This window comes from Gossypium hirsutum, chromosome A05 (genome assembly GCF_007990345.1).
Source record: "Gossypium hirsutum isolate 1008001.06 chromosome A05, Gossypium_hirsutum_v2.1, whole genome shotgun sequence".
NCBI lineage: Eukaryota > Viridiplantae > Streptophyta > Magnoliopsida > Malvales > Malvaceae > Gossypium > Gossypium hirsutum.
In genome coordinates, this window is record NC_053428.1 from 70,938,471 (window position 1) to 70,960,975 (window position 22,505).

The following is a 22,505-nucleotide window of genomic DNA, read 5'->3' on the forward strand; positions in this document are numbered from 1 at the left end:
GGAGCAAGCTATGTGGATGGTCGTCAGAAGGAATTCTTGAATCTGACTCAGGGTGATAAGACTGTAGCAGAGTCTGAGGCAGAATTTTTGAGGCTGAGTCGATATGCTAGTGGGATAGTGGCAACTGAATATGAGCGTAGTGTCCGATTTGAGGATGGTCTCCACGATGAGCTTAGGATATTGATAGCTCCACAGAGGGAGCGTGGTTTTGCTGCATTGGTAGAAAAGGCTAAGATAGCCGAGGAGGTGAAGCTGACTGAGCGACAGAATCGTGAGAAGGATCAAACCGGATTCAAGAGGCATTTTAGACCCTCAAGTGTCACGAATCGAAATGTTAAAAGAGCAAGGATGAAGGAACCGGTTCGAGCAGTTCCAGTAAATACTTATAGACCGCAGGCTTGCAGGGACTGTGGTAAGGTGCATATGGGGGAGTGCTGGAAACAAACAGGAGCATGTTTTCGATGTGGGTCTAGGGAGCATAAGTTCAGAGAGTGTCCTCGGAGGACAGCTCAGGAGCTAGCTGCAGAGCAAAGGGATGTCCAACCACGGCGAGGAGGACCACCACCACAGAGGGGTCGTGGGCAAGGTGGAGGTGGCAATGGTAATGGACGAGGACGTGGGGCACCTGGCAGAGGTGCTGGACATGCCAAAGCCCGATAGCCCGCGTTGGTTTATACTGCACGACGTTGTGAGGAGGGTGACGCTCTTGATGTTATAACTGGTACGTTCTTCATTCATAGCATGCCTTACACTACTTTGATTGATGTGGGTTCCACTCACTCGTATGTTGCTTGTGATGTATCTCGGGCTTTGGATGTGCTTCCTAAGGAGACTGTGAGTGGGGTATCGGTGATAAGCCCATTGGGACATTCGGTTAAGGTAGATAAACTTTTTAGGGCAGTACCGTTAGTGGCAGAAGATAAAATTTTTGAAGGAGACTTGATGGAGTTGTCATTTGGGGATTTTGATCTTATCTTGGGAATGGACTGGTTAGCTAAGCACAAGGCGATGTTGGATTGTGCTGCAAAGAGAATGGTACTACGAACTGCTGAAGACGAGGAGATAATGGTCATAGGGGAACGAAGGGATTATTTGTCCAATGCTGTTTCGGCTTTAAGAGCCGAGAAGTTGATTCGGAAAGGTTGTGAGGCGTACTTGGCCCTTGTAAGTCAAACGGGACTTGAGGAGATAACGGTAGAGTCGACCAGGACTATTAAGAAATTTTAGGATGTATTCCCAGATAAACTTCCTGGATTACCCCTGAGCAGAGAAGTCGAGTTTGGAATCGACTTATTACCTGGAACAGCTCCTGTGTCCATTGCGCCTTATAGGATGGCACCAAGGGAATTGGGGGAATTGAAGGCTCAGATTCAGGAACTGTTAGATAGAGGGTTTATAAGACCAAGTGTTTCCCCGTGGGGCGCACCGGTACTGTTCATAAAGAAGAAAGATGGGACTATGCGAATGTGTATTGACTATCGGCAGTTGAATAAACTGACGATCAAGAATAAGTATTCGTTACCAAGAATCGATGATCTGTTCGACCAATTAAAAGGAGCTTCGGTATTTTCTAAGATCGACCTTCGGTCTGGATATCATCAATTAAGATTTAAAGAAGTGGATATTTATAAGATGATGTTCAAGACTCGATACGGTCATTACGAGTTTCTGGTAATGCATTTTCGGTTGACTAATGCACCGGCAGCATTCATGGATTTGATGAATCGGGTATTCCAGCCATACTTGGATCGATTCGAGTCATTTTTATTGACTATATTTTGGTGTATTTGGAAACGGAAGAGAAGCATAATGAGCATTTTCGTGTAGTGCTGTAAGTGTTAAGGGAGAAGCAACTTTATGCAAAGTTTAGTAAGTGCGAGTTTTGGCTGAAAGAAGTTACCTTCTTCGGGCATGTTGTGTTTGCCGAGGGGATCAAGGTGGACCCTCAAAAGATTGAAGCAATTTTGGAATGGAAGCCACCGAGGTCGGTAACAGAGATCCGAAGTTTTCTGGGGTTGGCAGGTTATTATCGGAGATTCGTGGAAGGATTTTCTGTGTTGGCAGCACCATTAACGAAACTTATAAGGAAGGGAGCACCTTTTGTTTGGACAAATAAGCAGCAAGAGGCTTTTGAGAAGCTGAAGAAGGTTTTGACAGAAGCGCCAGCGTTGATTCAGCCAAAGTCTGGTAAGGATTTCACTGTGCACAGCGATGCGTCACATGTAGGTTTGGGCTGCGTGTTGATGCAAGAGGGTAAAGTGGTCACTTATGCTTCACGACAGCTTAAGCCGCACGAGGTGAACTACCCGACGCATGACTTGGAATTGGCAGTGGTAATCTTTGCACTTAAGATATAGAGGCATTACCTGTATGGGGAGAAATGCATCATCTATACGGATCACAAGAGCCTTAAGTACTTGCTGACTCAAATGGAGCTGAATCTTAGGCAGCGAAGGTGGATAGAGTTGTTAAAGGACTATGACTGTTCGATTGAGTACCATCCAGGTAAGGCGAATGTCGTGGCTGATGCGCTAAGTCGAAGGGCTGTGGCAGAATTAAAAGCGATGTTTGCTCGTCTAAGTTTGTATGACGATGGAAGTTTATTGGCGGAGTTGCAAGTAAGACCGACTTGGGTAAAACAGATTAAGAAGCAACAGTTGGAGGACGAGTCATTGGTTTCTCGGTTTCAGCAGGTTGAGAAGGGGGAGAATCCGGACTTTGGGTTAAATAGTGAGAGAGTTCTTTGTTTTCGAGGAAGAATTTGTATGCCGAAAGACTCCGACTTGAGATTGATGATTTTGAAAGAGGCACATAATGGACCTTGTGCTATGCATCCAAGAGGGAGTAAGTTGTATCGAGACTTGCGAAAGCAATATTGGTGGCCTGGGCTTAAGCGAGAAGTGACCGAATTTGTAGAAAGATGTTTGACATGTCAACAAGTGAAGGCTGAGCATCAACTACCTTCGGGATTGTTACAGCCGGTAAAGATACCACTTTGGAAGTGGGAAAGGGTAACTATGGACTTTGTAAGTGGGTTGCCGTTGACACCTTCTAAGAAGGATTCGGTTTGGGTGATTGTGGATAGACTCACAAAATCTGCTCATTTCATACCTGTCTGAACCGATTACTCACTTCAGAAGTTGGCCAAATTGTATGTGGCGGAAATAGTACGGTTGCATGGTATGCCAGCATCGATAATTTCGGACTGAGAACCAAGGTTTACATCTCGGTTTTGGCAAAAGTTGCATGAGGCATTGGGAACGCGACTGGATTTCAGTACGGCTTTTCACCCTCAGTTGGATGGGCAGTCAGAGAGGGTTATTCAGATTTTAGAGGATATGTTGAGGGGTTGTGCTATTGAGTTTAGAGGTAGCTGGGAAGACCATTTGCCATTGGCGGAGTTCGCGTATAACAACAATTACCAAGCAAGTATTCAGATGGCTCCATATGAGGCACTATATGGGCGAAGGTGTCGTTCGCCTACTTGTTGGGTAGAATTGGGGAAAAGGCAAATACTTGGACCAGAGTTGGTAGCAGATACTGAAGACAAGATTAAGGTGATCAGGAATCGGTTAAAAAAGGCGACGGATTGACAAAAGTCTTATGCCGATCTGAAGCGTAAGGATATTGAATATGCAGTAGGGGACATGGTCTTTTTGAAAGTTTCGCCTTAGAAGAAGATATTGAGATTTGGTAAGAAGGGTAAGTTGAGCCCACGGTTTATTGGGCCTTACCGAATCATTAAGCGGATAGGGCCGGTGGCTTATCAGCTAGAGTTACCTCCAGAACTGGATCGTATTCACGACGTTTTCCATGTGTCCATGCTAAGGTGATATCGTTCTGACCCAACTCATATCGTGCCAATTGCAGAAATTGAGGTACGGTCGGATTTGACCTTTGAAGAAGAACCTGTGCAAATACTTGATCACGATGTCAAGGTGTTGAGAAGGAGGTCAGTCCCATTAGTGAAGGTACTTTGGAGGAACCATGGCAAGGAAGAAGCTACTTGGGAGACCGAAGAGGTAATGCGTCAGCAGTACCCTCAACTGTTTGGATCAGGTAAATTTCAAGGCCAAAATTTCTTTAAGGAGGGTAGAGTTGTAACATCCTGATTTTCGGGTTTTTCACGATTCTTGATATTTTAGGTAAGTTTCTAAAATTTGGGTATGTAAATGGGCTTATGGAAGGCCCATGAGATGGCCAAAACCTGGGGGAATTTTTAAATTTTGGACTTAGGAGTTAGGGGTTCTGGCTAGGTGCCCTTATATAAAGTTGTGGGTATAATGTATCACAAAAAAGCGTTAGTAAAGTGGCAAGGGTGACGCCACTAAGATCCTAAAAAGGTGGCGTGTGGAGCATAGGAGAAGACCTGGGATCGATTCTCTGTGATGGCAAAAATAATGCTAATTTTTATGCTTTGTGCATACAAAAGTTGTAGCTGAATGGAAATCTTTAGAGGAGAATTTGAATCAGTCAAATGCATGGATTAAGGAGGGATAAGGGGAGAGATTTTAGGGATTTGATATGAAGATAGAGTTGGCCAAATAAGGGAGATTGGAGGGGGGAATTTTGGCAGAGAGGTTTAGTTAGGGATTTTCGGCACTTAGGTATTTTTGTGCCGTTTTCTCCCTAGAGGATTAGTCTTTTTCTCTCTTTTTCTTTTGCAGCCGAATCTACCATCTCTTCTTCCATCTTTTCTTCCTTCTCCTTCTTTCAAACCAGCCCACTATTTCCCTCCATTCACCATTGTTTCTTTCCCTTATCTCTACTTCTGCCGAAATACCGCAAAAGCCGAAATCAGTGAAGATAGGGGGTGCCGATTCTTTGTGACCAGCAACCTTTTCTTTCCTTTCAATTGTCGGTGTTCAATTCCTTTACCTTTTAGGCGTACGGGTTTAAGAGAAGAAAGATTGTGGTAAGTGCTCAAACTCTAAATGACTCCTAGAGTAACTGTTGGCAAAAGTCGAAACCCTATAATTTAGGGAGGTGGCCGAATATGGGTATAGGTTTTTGGGGGTTCTTCTTTTAATATTTTTTTGATTTCTATAGTGGAGGAGCAGCAAGGCGTAGTGTCGACTTGAATCAGCTTGGATCTCCGGAGTGGCTAGATCTAGTCAATCAATATCGGCAAGGTAAGGTTCTTAAGGCCATTTTGGATGGTGGCCGAATGTGTAAGTACTAATATAAGATGGTTCTTGTTTTGGGTCAATTAATGGAAGCTGATTTATTAACGGTGGAATATAGGAGAAATCGTGTAGGAGATCTTGTCGAGGAATATCGCCAAACAGGTGTGTAACGAACCCTTTTTCATAGCTTAAAGCGATAAATGCCGAAAAGCCGAAATGCCGAAATTCTGGCATTTCGAGGACTTGTGAGCAAGCGAACGCTCACTAGTTAGTTAGAATCGATGAGATGATGATCGAGAACAATGGAAATGGTAAGAATATGATTTTTGGCGTTCTCGGTAAGTTGGGCCTCGAGGGGCCGAAGTGGGGCCCATTGGGCTTTCGGGCCCATTTGGGTAAAATTGGTAGAATATGAAAACTGGTTAAATTGCGCATCGAGACTGATAAAACCATCATGGAATATAGGCTAAATGGGCCTAGATGACGAAATCGACTAAGTAAGGCCCACTAAGGGTTTTAGGCCCAATAACTCAATTTCGCTAAAAATGGGCCAAACTCACTGTTTGCACACATGAATTGTTAGTAACCGTTAATGACCGTTTTGCCCCTAGGTAAAAATGACCATTATACCCCTAGGGTTTAAATATGAATTTAATACATGGGATTTTGATAAACATGGTATGTATGATATGCACATGACATGTATGATATGCACATGATATGTATGATATGCACATGATGTATTCATAAATGCATTGGGTTGGGTTTTTATATGGATGGAGGAAGTGTAAAAGGGCTTATGCCCCAGTTATGATAAAGGGCTTATGCCCCAGTTATTAAAAGGGCTTATGCCCAGTTATTAAAAAGGCTTTGCCCCAGTTATTAAAAGAGGCTAGGTCTCCAGTTATATGATAAAGCAGCTATGCTGCCAGTGGAGAGTTATGGCGGGGTGGGTCGAGTTAATCCCCACATGGTGTGTTGGTTGGTGCGGGTGGAGAGTAGCGGATGGTGGGTTGAGTAGTCTCCCCATATGGGCTTGCATTCTCTCATTGACATTACATGTGATATTGAAATGGGCCTATGGGCCATACCGTTTACAGTAAAGGCTTCGGCCCAGTAATATGAAATATGAAAAGGCTTTGGCCCAGTGTTATGAAATGTGAAATATGAAAAGGGCTACGGCCCAGTACATGTTGAGATTGGATTTGGGCTTAGGCCCAACAGGCTGTTATTGTTTTGGGCTCTGAAAGGGGCTTTTTGCACACTGAGTTTCCAAACTCACCCCCTTTCCTTAACCTTACAGGTGAGCCTTGATGCGGGGACTTGGGCTGGAGGGGATTCAGACTAGCCACGGTGATCGCCTTTGGACTTTGAAATAAGCCTTGGTTTTCATTAAATTTCCTTTAATTATTATTTATTTTTGGGTTGTAATAAGGCCATTTTAACTTTCCTTTTATTTATTTTTGGGATTATTTTAATTTTAATAACTTTAAACCTGGTTGATAATTATTCAAATGGGCTAGACTTAGGACGTGTTTTCAAAATGATACTTGTTTTCAAAATAGCTCAACGCCACAATTAATCGATTTATCAAAGACGTCCACTTAAACAAATTTAAACTCGATATAACAAAGTGTGGTTATGGTTGTGGGCATGTCTAGGATTGGATCCAATCAAAGAGCTTGGTACTTAAGCAGCCTTCATGGCTCACCTCCTCTGTCTCGGATACCTACCTGGTGCCCAGCTTCCATACACTTTGTTAACTCAACAAAATATATGGTTTTTAAAACAATAAAACGGAACGTGGTTTTCAACTCCAATGTGGCACTTCAGATTCGGCAATAACGTCTGGGCCAGGTTTGGGGTGTTACAAGTTATGAGTTTAGAGCTTAAATGGATAGGTGTTTAGGGTTTAGGGGTTATAAGATTAAAGGGATAGGGGTTAGGGGTTTAAGGTAATTAATTAGTGTGAAAATTTTGAAATTTTATTGTTTAAAATAAATTTAAAGTTTTTTTGGGTATATGATTGGTTTTTTTTAATTTATATATTAAATAATTTAAAAATTTAAAGATTTCAAATTTAGAATAAATTTCAAGATTTCAAATTTTAAATAATTTTCATTATTTCAAATTTTATCTAATTCTTTTAAATAATAGTTAAATTTTAAAAAATTATTTATTTAAAAGGAAAAAAATTAAAATACTATTATTTAAAATAATTTTAAAGTTTTTAAGGTATATAGTTGATTGTTTTTTAATTTATATTATTTTTAAATTATATATTAAATAAATCAAAATTTTTAAGGCATTAGTGGCGGTTTTTATAAAGCGCCGCAATAAGGTACTTATTACCGGCGTTTTAGTAGAAAACGCCGCAAATATGTGTTAGGTTTTCATAAAACGGCGGCGTGTTGCTCTTGTTATTAGTGGCGTTTACTGAAAACGCCGCAAAACATGATAAATGGTTAGCAAACCGACGACATTTTATCATTTTTATTTAGTGGCGCTTTCATAAAACGTCAAAAATTTGTATTACAAATCCTTGAAACGACGTTGTTTTATCATTGTTATTAGTGGCGTTTGTCCCAAAACGCTGCAATAAGCTATGCGTTGCCAGCGTTTGTTTCAAAACGCCACAAATATGTGTAATTCGTGAGTAAAACGTCGCTGTTTACTTTGTTTTTAGTGGCGCTTTGTTGAAACGCCACAAACGGTATTCAGTTTTCTAACTAAACGGCGTCGTTTTTTTCCACCTTTTATCCCTAAAATTACACCTAAAAAACCTTAAGTGTTTTTCCCCTAAAACTTTCCCCTAAAATTTCCCCCCTAACCCTAAAATTTTAGCAATTCTATCCCTAAACCATCTCTCCATCGCTGGACCCGACCATCTATTGTATCGCTGTTGACTCGACCATCTGCTGCGTCACCTTCGCACTCCTCTTTCCCAACCAATTGGTAAGCCGAAACCCTCACTCAACTCTTTCACCCATTTTCTTCTTGGTTCTCAAAAAAAGTCTTGCTTTTCCTTCTTTTCCTCAAAGTATAATGCAAATCCCATGAAATAAAAAGGTTTACTATGAAGGCTAACTATTAGCAGTGGAGCATATATAGTATTAAACTTCGACTACATACGTGAATCATTCATATTATATGCATTTCTTTAGAAACTGCTTCTGACAAGTAAAGGTGGATTTCTACTCTAAATGTTTTTTATTTGGTATAGCATCTCACTCCATTTTAAGCATTGTGTATGTGTCGGTTTTAGAGGCTATGTGAAGGTGCAATAGGACAATTTATTTATTAACAGTGTTTATGTGCATGCAGGTGAAACTGTTAAGGTACCAAAAGTTAATGGAAGTACTGCTAGAAAAGAAAAATCTGGCCCTAAACCATTAATAATACCCATAGTTCTGAAGATGTCTGAATTTGATCACAAGGTATGGGTGCTTTCTCATTCTACTTTTATGCATCCAGCTTTAACTAGTAAATCACATGAAGCTTGTAGGTGAATTAAATTTGTTTTAGTAAATAAAGCTGTCTCAAATTGCTAAAATTTGAGCAAATGGAGGAGACACCGGTTCATATTCACATTTAGCAAAGATCCAATGTTGGTGATGGTTCTACTTTCCTTTCTAATCTTTCTTTTCTGATAGAGACTGTACTGTTAGAAACTTTATTATTAAAGAGAGGAAAGTCTTTGTTAAGTATTTTGAATTCTCAAGAGTGAAGATGGTTTATTTAGTGAACTTTGGAGATCAATAAGAATTTTCATTTGGTGGATAGGCTATTCTAAATGTGAATTTATAAACAGATGGGCGTACTTCTGTTATATTAGGCCATTAGACAAACCTAAGATACTGCCACATCTTTTGTTTTCAAAAAGATGTAATCATGTTAGTGTAGAGTTATTCCTGATAGTATGAAGGTGGCTTTCTTTAACTGGGACTATATTTTGCCTCCTCCCTCATAATATCTCTTTTCTGTATCTTGTATGATTTTCTAAATTCAGACCAATGTCTATATGTATGCATTACTAGAGGAGAGGATCACTACTCAGGCATTAGCTGGTAAATGTCTAGTTCAGGTATTAATGACAATTTTTTTCCTTGTCTTATTATGTTTGCATTCATACTTTTAATTTTTTTTATTAATATGCAACATACTTAGTGCCTTCACATTACAACGTACTGTTATGTTTGTTTGTATGTATAAGCGTATATGCATGCTGATAACTAAAAAGCATATGATTGAAAAACACCTAACCCCCCAATCTTACTTGTAAAAGGCTACTACACACAAAAAAATTGGAAGTAATAAGATTCTAATTGATCTTAAATGAATTCTCTAGAAAAGGACTTTGTCTCTTGTTGTCAATGGAATCTTTGAATTTGTTTAAGGAACTGAAAAATGTTAGTATTCAATTTTAAAGAGATGGTTAATTTGTCAAATCAATATATGATTGGGTTAGTTAAAAGTAAGTATCGGAAAAAATAAACCCTAAAAATTGTGGAGTGTCATCAACTCATCATATGCATTGACTCTTTGAAAAGATCACTCTAGTTTTTCTTGCCTTTCTCAATGGTTGGCAAACTATGGTAGAAATTCCTGCATGCTTTATCTGCTTCTATATTATAATAATTTGGTTACTATCATAATATTATGAACTAGGTATTGACTTTAATTTTTACATTTCATCATATTAAACTAGTTCCCTTTAGCCGTTGCTGAAGGCTTTGTGTCACTTCCTTGGAGAAAAATTAGCTTGAAAAATCTCATTGCTATTAGGTAAAAGGCTTAACAGCATTAAATTGAGTAGAGATATGCAGCTGAGTCCTCTTTAGCTGTTAGTAAATGCTTTGGGTGACTGCCATTGGGGTTCTACATGATGATACTTAGCACCGTGGTCAAAAGGTAATTTTTAAACATAGGGAAGAGTACATGGTGTTCCATTTTTGCTATTCTGATTTTTACTGATGTCATTGATTTCAGGCAGGACTTGTTCTGATGATTTGAAACTCTTACACCCTATTACTGTAAGGTTGCATCTAGCTACTGTTGATCAGTTGGTGTTTCTACAAAAAAATCTGAGGGGCTACATTGAAGTGAATGCTGCTAACCTTTACCAGCAACGGGCAAGGTCTAAACTCTCAGAACCTCATTGTTTCTCTAAAGTAGACCATTTATGTTTTTTTTGAAGAGCAACTATTTATCCAATGCTAGTTCCTACTATTTTTTCCTTAACAAAGATATTTTAAAAATGAAAATCAAATAACGTAAATTTGATTATGCATTTATCCTATTATACATCTATGTTGTGATGCTGATGAAAAAAAACCTTTTACAACAAATGTACTTATAAATACTTCATACAAAAACAAATAAGATTATAGTCAAAATAACAATGTTCAAATATTAAAAACTAAGAGATTTTGGGTTAAAATTTTAATAAGCGTTTTTTTTTCTAGATTTGGTTTGTCTTCAAAATTAGTTGGATTGTCTTCAGTTGCCTTTTCCTTAAGGAATTACTTAACATGCCTTTTAGTAATTCTTGTAGCTTCTATTTTTTTTATCATTTTATTTGTTTATTCCCACCTGTTATTAGCAAATATAATTAATATTATACCAATCATTAAATGTTGTTTATTTTTAGAACTCATTTGATTGTTTTGTCGACCAAAAATAGACTTCTATTCTTCAAATGCAATGAGTAGGGAAGTCTCTCGACATTATTAGAGATCAATCCCAAGCATCTCCAAATAAACCCTCAAGAAAACATTCCCAATTCAATCAAGGTATGAATAAGTATGAATAAGTATGAATTAATTTTATTACCATGTAGCTTGCTTGTCCATTAAAATTACAACAATAGTTGACCTTCTCTCCAACCTTATTTTAAATATTTTAAAGATTCAAAGTATATAGGCTGGAAACCTGATGGGTTGCCTTATATCGAGCTGTAAGATATAATGGATCCTCCCTAGGTGTAACAACGCCACGTATGATGAATCTTAAAAGTATCAAAAAGACTTGAAAAAAGTTCTATCGTGCTCATTTACTATTGAATATTTATATAACCTTAATACCTTGCTTGTCCATTAAAATTACAACAATAGCTGACCTTCTCTCCAACCTTATTTTAAAGATTCAAAGTATATAGGCTGGAAACCTAACGGGTTGCCTTATATCGAGCTGTAAGATATAATGGATCCTCCCTAGTTGTAACAACGCCACGTATGATGAATCTTAAAAAATTCAAAAAGACTTGAAAAAAGTTCTATCGAGCTCATTTACTATTGAATATTTATATAACCTTAATTTATTTTCAATTTACTTATAAAAATTAAACTACGATTCTTTTTTGATATTATTATATTCAAATTACTATTTTTTATATTAATAATGTTTGATTTTAATATTTAATATTTTTAAAGGTATTTGTACAAAAAAAAGATTTCAAAAAAAGTTTTATGGAGCTTATAAATAATTCTATCGACCTTAAAAAAGATTTAAAAATTTCAACGACTGAAGGGCCACTTATAAATAATTTTATCAATATAATAATATTGATCATTTTTTAAATATATTATAATATAAAAATTAAACTATGATTCTTTTTGATATTATTATATTCAAATTACAATTGTTTTATATAAATAATGTTTGATTTTAATATTTAATAATTTTAAATGTCTTTAAAAGTTATAACTATTTTTATCAAAATAGTATTAATATTGATCATTACTTAAATAAATTACATAACTTACATAACTCATATAACTTACATAATTTACATAACAACTTACATAACTCACATAACTTACATAATTTACATAACTCACATAACGTACATAACAACTTACATAACTTAACTAATACATGTAGTTTAATCTAATAATTTCCTTAAAAGCATATAATTTAAAGTTCAAATTTCATAACTTACATAATATACATAACTTACATAAAACATAAAAATATATCATATCAAGACTTACATAATAAACAACTTACCCGTGTAACTTGTTGCCAACTTTAGACTTCAACAACTACGAAATGGATAGGACTTGGATGAATTTCTCAAGGGCAAGCAACAAGTATCAAAATGGAGTGCAATCTTTTTTAGATTTTGCATTTCACAATTAAAGCCAAGAGAATATGATTCTTTGCCCGTGTAAGAAGTGTGACAATATCTATTGGCATTATCGTGAAGTTGTCTACGAACATCTAATTGTTGATGGCTTTATTCGGAGGTATAAAAAATGGATTTTCCATGGAAAGTGTACACCTAGTGGAGCCTCTTCGACGATTAATTCGGGTTATCCTTATAGTGGTTATCGTCAGTATGTTAGAGAAGATGACATGGAAGGTATGATGCGGGATGCATTTAATATACGGAGTGAAGGTTTCCAATCATTTCCACTAAACTATGTTACATCCGATGATTATAATATCAGTGGGAATACTTCTATGGAAATGAGAAGAAGTGTACCGGATGAACAACCGAATGAAGAAGCGGCGAAGTTCTACATGTTACTTGGTGAAATGAATGAAGAACTTTATGAGGGATCAAAAATTTCGAAAATGTCATTCTGTATTCACCTTTTCCACTTAAAATGTTTGGGAGGGTGGACCGGAAACTCTTTGACAATGCTGTTAGAGCTTTTGAGAGAAATGTTTTTGTTTACAAAAATCCCTCAATCATGTAAAGACATGAAGAAAGTGATAAAAGATTTGGGCCTTGGGTACAACAAAATTCATAGTTGCCCAAATGATTGCATGTTGTATTGGGGTGATCAGAGAAATCAACAGTCTTGTCATGTTTGTGGTAAATCTCGTTGGATGAATAGAGATGCAGAAGATGTTAATGAGGATGAATATGAGCCACAGTCAATAAGGAAGCTGAACAAGATTTTGCGATATTTCCCGCTAATCCCAAGGCTTCAAAGGTTATTCATGTCGTCAAAGACAGCCGAGTTTATGACGTGGCATCATGATCAACGAACGGATGATGGATTATTAAGGCATCCTGCAGATTCTTTAGCGTGGTAATCATTTGACAATAAATTTTCAAGCTTTGCAAGTGATCCTCGGAGTGTAAGGCTTGGGTTAGCATCTTACGGATTTAATCCTTTTAGAATCATGAGCACCTCGTACAGTACTTGGCCTGTGGTCCTTGTTCCTTATAATTTGCCTCCATGGCTCTGCATGAAGCAATCTTCTTTGATATTATCTATGATTATCCTCGGAGAGAAAGGCCCCGAAAATGATATTGACATATATCTGCAGCCACTTATTGAAGAGTTAAAACAATTATGGGCGGGTGTTGAGATGTATGATGTATTAAGAAAGGAGAACTTTTACCTACATGCTGCTTTGCTGTGGACAATTAATGATTTTCCGGCATATGTGAATTTATCTGGTTGGAGTACCAGAGGACGTTATGCTTGCCCTTGTTGTGCTGCTCAAACGTGTTCACAGTGGTTATATAATGGGAAGAAGTTCTGCTATATTGGGGATCATCAGTGGTTATGTAACACCCCGTACCCGAGACCGTTGCTGGAGTCGAACACAAGGTGTTAACGGACTTAATTCATTTATTAACACCGTTCATTTTAAAATTTCCAGACAAGCTGGCCAACTGCATCTCAGTCACTTTAAAAATCATATCTTGAGTTCCAAAACTTGAAAACTGATTCCGTAAATTTTTCCTGAAACTAGACTCATATGTCCATCTACAAATTTTTTTCTAGAATTTTTTGTTGGGCCAATTAGTACAGTTTATTAGTTAAATTCTCCCCTGTTTCAGGGTTCGACTACTCTAACCTTCATGCATTACGACTTAGATATCTCCCTGTACAGGGCTTCAATACTTATGCCGTTTGTTTCTAAAGAAACCAGACTCGAAAAGGAATCTGTACATATAGGGCATGACTTCTAATTATCTCTGATTAATTTATAGTGAATTTCCAAAGTCAGAACAGGGGATACAGAAATAGCTCTGGCCCTATTTCACAAAAACTTAAACATCTCATAAAATACGGCTCATATGATCGTTTCGTTACTTTCATATGAAAGAAGATTCATCAAGGTTCGATTACATAATTTATTCACTATTTAATTCCATTCTTACTATTTTTAGTGATTTTTCCAACTTACATCACTGCTGCTGTCAGCATCTATTTTAAGGTAAATTTTACCTATTTCATAATTTTTCCATGAATCAAATAGCAAATAGACATACATTATTATCAAGGGTAATTCCGATTAGCCACGACGTACGTAGAACCAATAGGACCATGATTGGCCATTCCAATGGCTAGTCATTACCAAACATTTCCACACCACTTAATAACCATATCATAAGACCATAATGTTATACTTCGAAATATACAAGCCATTTTCGCATGGCTATAGAATACACATTACAAATGGGTACTTAATTAACAACAAGGGTCAGCCCTATACATGCCATTTTCAAAATTGAACTAAAAGAGTACCAAAAGTGGTTTAGATAGTGTGGATGACTTCGACTTTGATACTCCCGAGTCCGATAGCTGACGAACCAAAATCTATAAAACAGAGAATCAAAGAAACGGAATAAGCATTTAATGCTTAGTAAGTTTGAGTAATGAAATTAGTTTTGACTAAAGTATAACATTCATATGGCTAAATGAATAACTTCATATATGCACATTCTCATAATCATACTTACTTCACGCTTCAATCAACATATTCATACACAAGGTATCAAACCTAACTAAAGGCCGAAAGTTCATTAATCAATTCAATGAATACTATTTAAAACGAATCGACTTTTCTGATGCATATACGAAACGTACCTTACCGTTTGGATTTTATGAGCGTATTAATTGAAATTATTACAGCAAGATCTCTCACTTCCAAACCCAAGTATCTTCGGGATTTAGCCGGATATAAAAACTCGCACAAATGCCTTCGGGTCTTAGCCCGGATATAGCAACTCGCACAAATGCCTTCGGGTCTTAGCCCGGATATAATCACTAGCATAAATGCCTTCGAGACATAGCCCAGATTTAGCAACTCGCACGAATGCCTTCGGATCTTAGTCCGGTTATCATCCGAATAATCATGCACATATGTTCACAAATCATAACACATCTTTATTTCGTTTTCATTACTAGAACTCAGACACAAGGCACTTATCTACCATTACCATTTTCAGCTCAATAACCACATACAAAGAGCATGGTTTTGATTCGCTATATAACATGATCTAATCGAATCATAATCTAAGTTCCATTACTCGAAAACTTACCTCGGATGTTGTCGAACGATTTCAACGGCTATTCGATCACCTTTTCCTTTCCTTTATCGGATTTAGTTCCCCTTTGCTCTTGAGCTTAATTTAAAACAATGGAATTCATTTAATTTCAAATCAAATAGGTGATTTAATATAACACATGTATATTATAAGGTTGAGGTGCATATGACTTAATGGTTAACTATCAAACACCATACGCATATATATATACTCTAGTCATACACAACTCGACATCTTACTTAGGCATTAACAACTTTATAGATATATGCATATCTATGTTAAGGCCGAATATATATATTTAACACATTCTACAAATATGGTTATTTATGATGACTAAGCACCATTTTATCTCAAGTTATACTTATAAGCACATCCATCCAAATACATTCGTACTTAAACATCATTCCGTCCTAACACTCATATTACATCTATAAAACTACAAGCCGAATATCCCTATACTCACATCACTTAAACATCAACCCTCAATTTCTTTGACAAAGCACATTTCCGAAAATGATAAGGCAATATAACAGCTTTTAATCCAACTTATAATTCATACATATCACATTCCAAGCATTTACTCTATTCTATCACTTAAAATACACACATTACTCAATAACTTCCTAGTTCAAATTCGGCAACTACACCAATTCACTAGATGATTTATTATTATTATTGTTCATTTATTCAAACTACTTACAATTTCCTTAAACTATCACAATTAACAACCATTTATCTCCTTCATTTTCTACCATGGCTGAATGTTATAACCCAAGCCACACATATTGTTCCTCAAGGCCCTCCAATGACCACATTCGGCACCTCCTTAAGAACAACCCAATTTCAACCTTCAAGAAAGAAGAAAAAAAATATATGTACTAAGAGCTTCAAACTACTTGGCCGAATATCAAACTTCCAATCAATCAAAACTTAATCCATGGAATGAATAGAACTTGAACTAACCACCTTCTTTATACATAATTTTCCAAGAATTTCAAGGTACTTACCTCTTCCTAATCCTCATCCAAGCCGAACATGAAGCAAGAGAACTCCTTTCTTCTTTTTTCCTCAAGTTACGGCAACTTTGGTTTCTCCTTCCACTCCCCTCATATTTTATTATTCTTCCCACAACATATTAACACAAAATGTTTATAATATGTTTTACCCCATAGCATGTCCGGCCACCATCTAGATTTTTGGCTAATTTGACATGCAAACCCATCATTTATACAACATGCATTAATAGGTCCTTATAGATTAACCTATCACATTTCAAAAGTGTCACACATAAGTCCTATTACTAAATTCACATGCAATCGACTAAATCGAAGCTTAAAACTTTCACACATTCATATTCACATATTTTAGACAATAAATATCATATTCAAATACTTTGTTGACTCGGTTTAGCGGTCCCGAAACCACTTTCCGACTAGGGTCACTTTAGGGCTGTCACAGGTTAGATGAAAATCATAGCTATAGATTTCAGAGGGCTTTCCCAAGGTCTGAATCGAGTAGTAAAAAGATATAGTGGCTTCATCATGAATGGATTCAGATTTCATACCAAATATCGCGAGAGATTGAGGAAAACTAAAAATTATGGAGTAGTTGTTAATTCTTTAATTACAAGTTACGCTAGTGCTAGGGACAGTAATCCTGTCGAGGGAAATGTGGAGTATTACGGACTTCTAACTGACATTATTGAGTTGGATTACTATGGAAAATGGAAAGTTGTCTTATTTCGATGTGATTGGGCTGATGCTAATACTGCTCGCGGAATTAAAAATGATCAGTTTGGTTTTACAATGGTGAATTTCTCTCGATTAATTCACACTGGAGAACATTTGATAGGCGAGCCGTATGTATTTTCTTCTCAAGTTAAACAAGTTTTTTACTCGAAAGATCCAATTGATAAGGATTGGTACGTTGTACTCCGAAACACCCCTAGAGACTTATTTGACATGGGGAATGGAAGTAGAGATGACATCGTTGAAAGATCAGAAACTTTGCTTTTTCCAGAACAAAACTTAAATGAAAATATCCCTAGTACTAGTACACAATTTCAATGGGTTCGTCAGGATGTGGACGAAGATATTTACGATTTATGATGTAGTAAGATTTTATGATTTTTATTTATATGTAATGTTATAATTTTAACATTGGTCACGTTATATAATTTAACTATTTTATATTTACTATTGTTGTTATTTCTTACTAAAACTTTAACTATTTTATGTGTTGCAGGAAAAATGCCTAGAAGAAGATTAAGAGATCTTAGTATTGTACAGAATACTACAAATTCGAAAGAAGTAAGTACTGAACAGCAGACAATTGTTGGATCTTCAAGTGTGCCGGAGACACTTGACGAGTCTGTGGAATTTCAAAGTAATGTTAAGTTTATTTTACAAATTGTATTAAATTTTATTACTTATTTATTTTTAAATTTGAATATAGTAATAATATATTATTTTTCAGCTGAAAATGGTGGGACGCGCAGAGGTCGAGGACGTACGCTCCTAATAGATTTATATAACTTAAATTCTGTCGAACGTGTCAAAGTAACTAGAAACAGCCATGGTCAGCCTGTTGGACAAGAAGCTCGACTTTTAGCAGGCTATTTGGGCATTATAGCACGAAATGCCAATATGTTGCCCATCAACTACGAATCATGGCATAACATGCCTGATAGCAATAAAAATCAAGCTCTCTCTAATATTAAGGTAACAAAACGTTAATGTAATTTATAATACTTTGGTTTAAGTTTCATTTATATTTAATTCCTAAACTTGTGTTTTTTAGGAGAGGTTTGCTTTAGAGGTCTCTGATGCCTATATCAAGAAGGCATTGGGTAAAAAATGGAGAGAACATAAAAGCAGTTTGAAAAAAGAATATTTTAAAAAAACCATAAGCCTTGAAGAAAAATTGCAAAATGTCCCACCGGGAATGCTGAGGTACCAATGGGAAGATGCGATTCGATTTTGGAATTCGAAGAAAGGAGAGGTATTATGTACTTGCAAACTCTTATAAATTTTTTGGTTTATAGTATTTACTATATACGTAATAATAATTTCATTATGTAGGACCGTGAGCGAGTTGGAACAAGCAGCAGGCAAAAACAAAAATTTAAGCACACGACAGGGTCAAGAAGTTTTGCTTGTGTAGCTCAGGCCGCAGTACTATGGATTTATTAATTCTATCAAGTATTAATGACTTTTTACTATTAAATAATATTTTTACTACTATATTGTAGGAAGCCTCGTCTGGTCAAAAAGTTGGACGCCTTCAGCTTTTTGACATTATGCACAGGAAAAAAGATGGAACTCCGATGACATCTGAGGCTGCAGAAATTATGGTATATTTACTTATTAAAATTTGATTCATTATAAATATTTATAATATTTAATTATAATGTTTTAATTCGTTGTTTTTATTAATTTAATTTAAATAATGTTATGTTGTATTCCTTTTTATTGTATATTTCATTTCTAACTCTTTGACTGATTTATTAGGAGAAACTAAAAGATAAGAAGGTAGAGTATGAAGCGACTACTTTGACTGATAGTTCTGTTAATTTTGAGGATATTGATAACAGAATTATTAATAAAGTTTTGGGTCCTGAAAGGTATGGTAGGGTTAGATTTCAAGGATCTGGTGTTAACCCGACCCAATATTTTGGATCCACCTTGCACCAATACATGCCTTCCAGGAATCAAAGTGAAGCTGAAGTTCAGAGGCTAAAAGATCAGATAGTTCATATACAAGCTAGCACAGATGAGCAAATTTCTCAACTTAGAGCGGAGGCAACAGTGAAGGAGGCGGAGCAGAACAGAAAATACAATGAACTCCAGCTACAGCTTCAGTCTATGATGATTATGTTCCAGCAATTTCAAAATCCGCCATCTTAGACATTTGCTTTCTTGTAACTTTTAACATTATTGTAAGAATATTTTGAATATTCATTTACAATTTATATAATATATTTTTCGTATAATTTTGTATTATTTAAATTTGCGGGTTTTGGTTGGATTTCATGGTATTTGCTGTTTTTGGTTGAATTTCTTGTAGGAGGGTTGGATATAGGTGCAAAAATACATATTGCAAAACTAGGCAAATTAGCGGCGTTTTTTTATAAAAGCGCTGTTAAAGGTCCCTGTCTTTAGCGGCGCTTTTTTAAAAAATGTCGCTAAAGATAGGGACCTTTAGCAGCGTTTTTTCAAACAAACGCTGTTAATTTTAGCGGCGTTACATATAGCAACGTTTTTTGCGGCGCTTGGGAAAGCACTGCTAAAAGTATTAGCTGTGCTTAAAAACGCCGCTAAAGGTAGAAAAAAATGCCGCTAAAAGTCTGTTTTCCTGTAGTGTTTTCTGAGGCATATTGTGTCAGCATCGGGTATTCGAGTCGATTCGAGTAAGATTTCGGCAATAATGGATTGGAAGCCTTCGAGAAATGTATCAGAAGTTCTTAGTTTTCTGGGACTCGCCAGTTATTACAGAAGATTTGTAAATGGCTTCTCCATGATTGCAACTCTGATGACAAAGCTGCTACAAAAAGATGTTAAGTTCGAGTGGTCAAATAAATGCCAGAAAAGTTTTGATCAGTTGAAAGCTTTATTGTCCGATGTTCCAGTGTTAGATAATCCATAATCGGGTAAAAAATTCATAATTTATAGTAATGCATCGTTGAATGGTCTGGGCTTTGTTTTGATGCAGGCAGGAAAAGTCATAGCTTATGCCTCGAGACAACTAAAACTACATGAAAAGAATTACCCGACGTACGATTTGGAATTAGCAACTATCGTGTTTGCGTTGAAGATTTGGCGCCACTATCTGTTCAGAGAGAAATGTCATATTTATTCAGATCACAAGAGTTTGATTGGAATTGTTAAAAGATTACGAGCTAGTGATTGACTACCATCCAGGAAAGGCCAATGTTGTAGCTGATGCATTAAATCGAAAATCTTTGTTTGCTCTGCATGAAATGAATACTCAGTTAGCCCTATCTGATGACGGTATGATTATAACTGAGATGAAAGTGAGACCGTTGTTTTTACAGCAGATTTGTGAAGCTCAAAAAATTGATAAACAAATGTTAGCAAAGCGAGCTCAATATGATTTGAACCTTGATTCAAAATTTTAGGTTGATACTGATGATTGTTTGAGATTCAGAGGCCGATTATGTGTCCCAAGAAATTCAGAGTTGATTCAGATGATTTTAAATGAAGCTCATAGTAGTCAGTTATTTGTTCATCCGGTAAGTATGAAAATGTATAACGATTGAAACAACTTTATTGGTGGCATGGTATGGAGCGTGATATCTCTAAATTTGTTTCAAAATGTTTAATCTGTCAGCAAGTCAAAGTTGAGCATCAGGTACCGTCTGGGTTATTGCAGTCGATTATGATTCCCGAGTGGAAATGAGATAGAATCACTATGGATTTTGTATTGGGTTTGCCCCTATCTCCCAGTAAGAAAGATGTGATATGGGTGGTTGTTGATACACTGACCAAATCGGCTCATTTCATTCCGGTATGAATGGATTATTTGCTCAATAAGTTAGCTCAGTTGTACATTTTTGAGGTTGTGAGATTGCACAGAGTTCCTATTTCTATTGTTTCAGGTAAAGATTCGAGGTTCACATCATAGTTTTGGAAGAAACTACAAGATGCACTGGGTACAAAGCTACACTTTAGTACTACTTTTCATCCGCAAACAAATGGTCAATCCGAGCGGATTATTCAAACACTCGAGGATATGTTGAGATGTTGCATTCTTGAGTTTGAAGGTACGTGGGAACGATACTTGCCATTGATTGAATTTGCTTATAATAATAGCTTTCAATCGAGTATAAAAATGGCATCATATAAAGCTTTGTATGGTCACAAATGTTGAACACCTTTGTATAGTGAGAATAAGATTCACGGAGTCGAGTTGATTAAAGAGACTGAATAGAAAGTGAAAGTGATTTGTGATGGTCTGAAAGTAGCGCCAGATCGTCAGATATCATACACAGACTTGAAACGAAAAGATATTGTGTTTTAGATTAGGGATAAAGTGTTTTTAAAGGTTTCTCCGTGGAAGAAAATACTTCGGTTTGGTCGTAAAGGCAAGTTAAGTCTGAGATTCATTGGGCCGTCTGAGATTATCGAGCGTATTGGGTTGGTTGTTTATAGATTGTTGTTGCCACCTGAGTTAGAAAAGATTCATAATGTATTTCACGTATCCATGCTTCAACAATATCGATCCGATCCTTCGCATGTGATTTCCCCGTCTGAGATTGAGATTCAGTCTGATATGACATACGAAGAAGAATCGATTCGAATTTTAGATCGCGAGGTCAAAAAACTGAGAAATAAGAAAATTTCATTAGTGAAAGTCTTATGGCATCAACACAGGATTGAAGAAGCTACGTGGGAACCCGAGAATGCTATAAAAGAGCAATATCCAAACCTATTCACTGGTAAGATTTTCGGGGATGAAAATCCCTAAAGGAGGGAGAGTTGTAACAGCCCGATTTTAGTAAATTAGAATAGTGGTTTCAAAACCAAAAATCCGAGGTCGTAAAATTATTTTAATATTAGTTTTCATGTTTACATTATGTTATTTGATATGTGTGAAAATTTCATGATTTAATTTTACCGATTGGTTAGTTAATTAAATAAAATGACTAAATCGCGTAAAATGAAAAAATGACATACTAATTGTTTAGTTGCTTATTTGCCATGATTTATTTAATTGGATGTCCTTATAAGTTAAATAGCCATGGGTAAAATGGTAAATTATGTATTAATGTTAATAAATTAAAATCAAGCAAAAGGTTAGTGGAGTGTTCATCTTTGTTTGCCGAAATTTGAAGAAGAAAGAACACAACCATGGCTATTTAGGGTTCGTCATTTGAAGCTTCAACTGGTATGTGATTTTTTTCCATTTTTGATGATTTTTACGTTTTTGAGATCGTTGCTTCGTATATTAGCTAGCCCATGCTTTAGTTTTCAAATTTGATGATGAATTTGTGAAATGACATTGATGAATATTCAAGCTTTTTGTTGTTTGATGATGAAAAATAAATATTTGTTGTTAGATTT

General features: G+C 36.3%; 1 protein-coding gene across 1 annotated transcript; it reads left to right on the top strand.

Annotated features, from left to right (window-relative positions):
- Positions 1 to 18,613: 18,613 nt before the first annotated feature.
- On the top strand, positions 18,614 to 19,328 carry LOC107960527 (uncharacterized). The gene is made up of 2 exons (XM_016896862.2): positions 18,614 to 18,775; positions 18,933 to 19,328. Exons 1-2 carry the CDS (start codon positions 18,722 to 18,724, stop codon positions 19,326 to 19,328), a joined length of 450 nt encoding a protein of 149 aa, XP_016752351.2. The 5' UTR covers positions 18,614 to 18,721.
- The last annotated feature ends 3,177 nt before the right edge of the window (positions 19,329 to 22,505 follow it).

Excerpts from the sequence above, each read along its gene's own strand:
- LOC107960527 (XM_016896862.2), top strand. The coding sequence starts at position 18,722 with ATGCACAGGAAAAAAGATGGAACTCCGATGACATCTGAGGCTGCAGAA. Across the intron at positions 18,776-18,932 it reads CTGAGGCTGCAGAAATTATG|GAGAAACTAAAAGATAAGAA; the intron begins GTATATTTACTT and ends CTGATTTATTAG.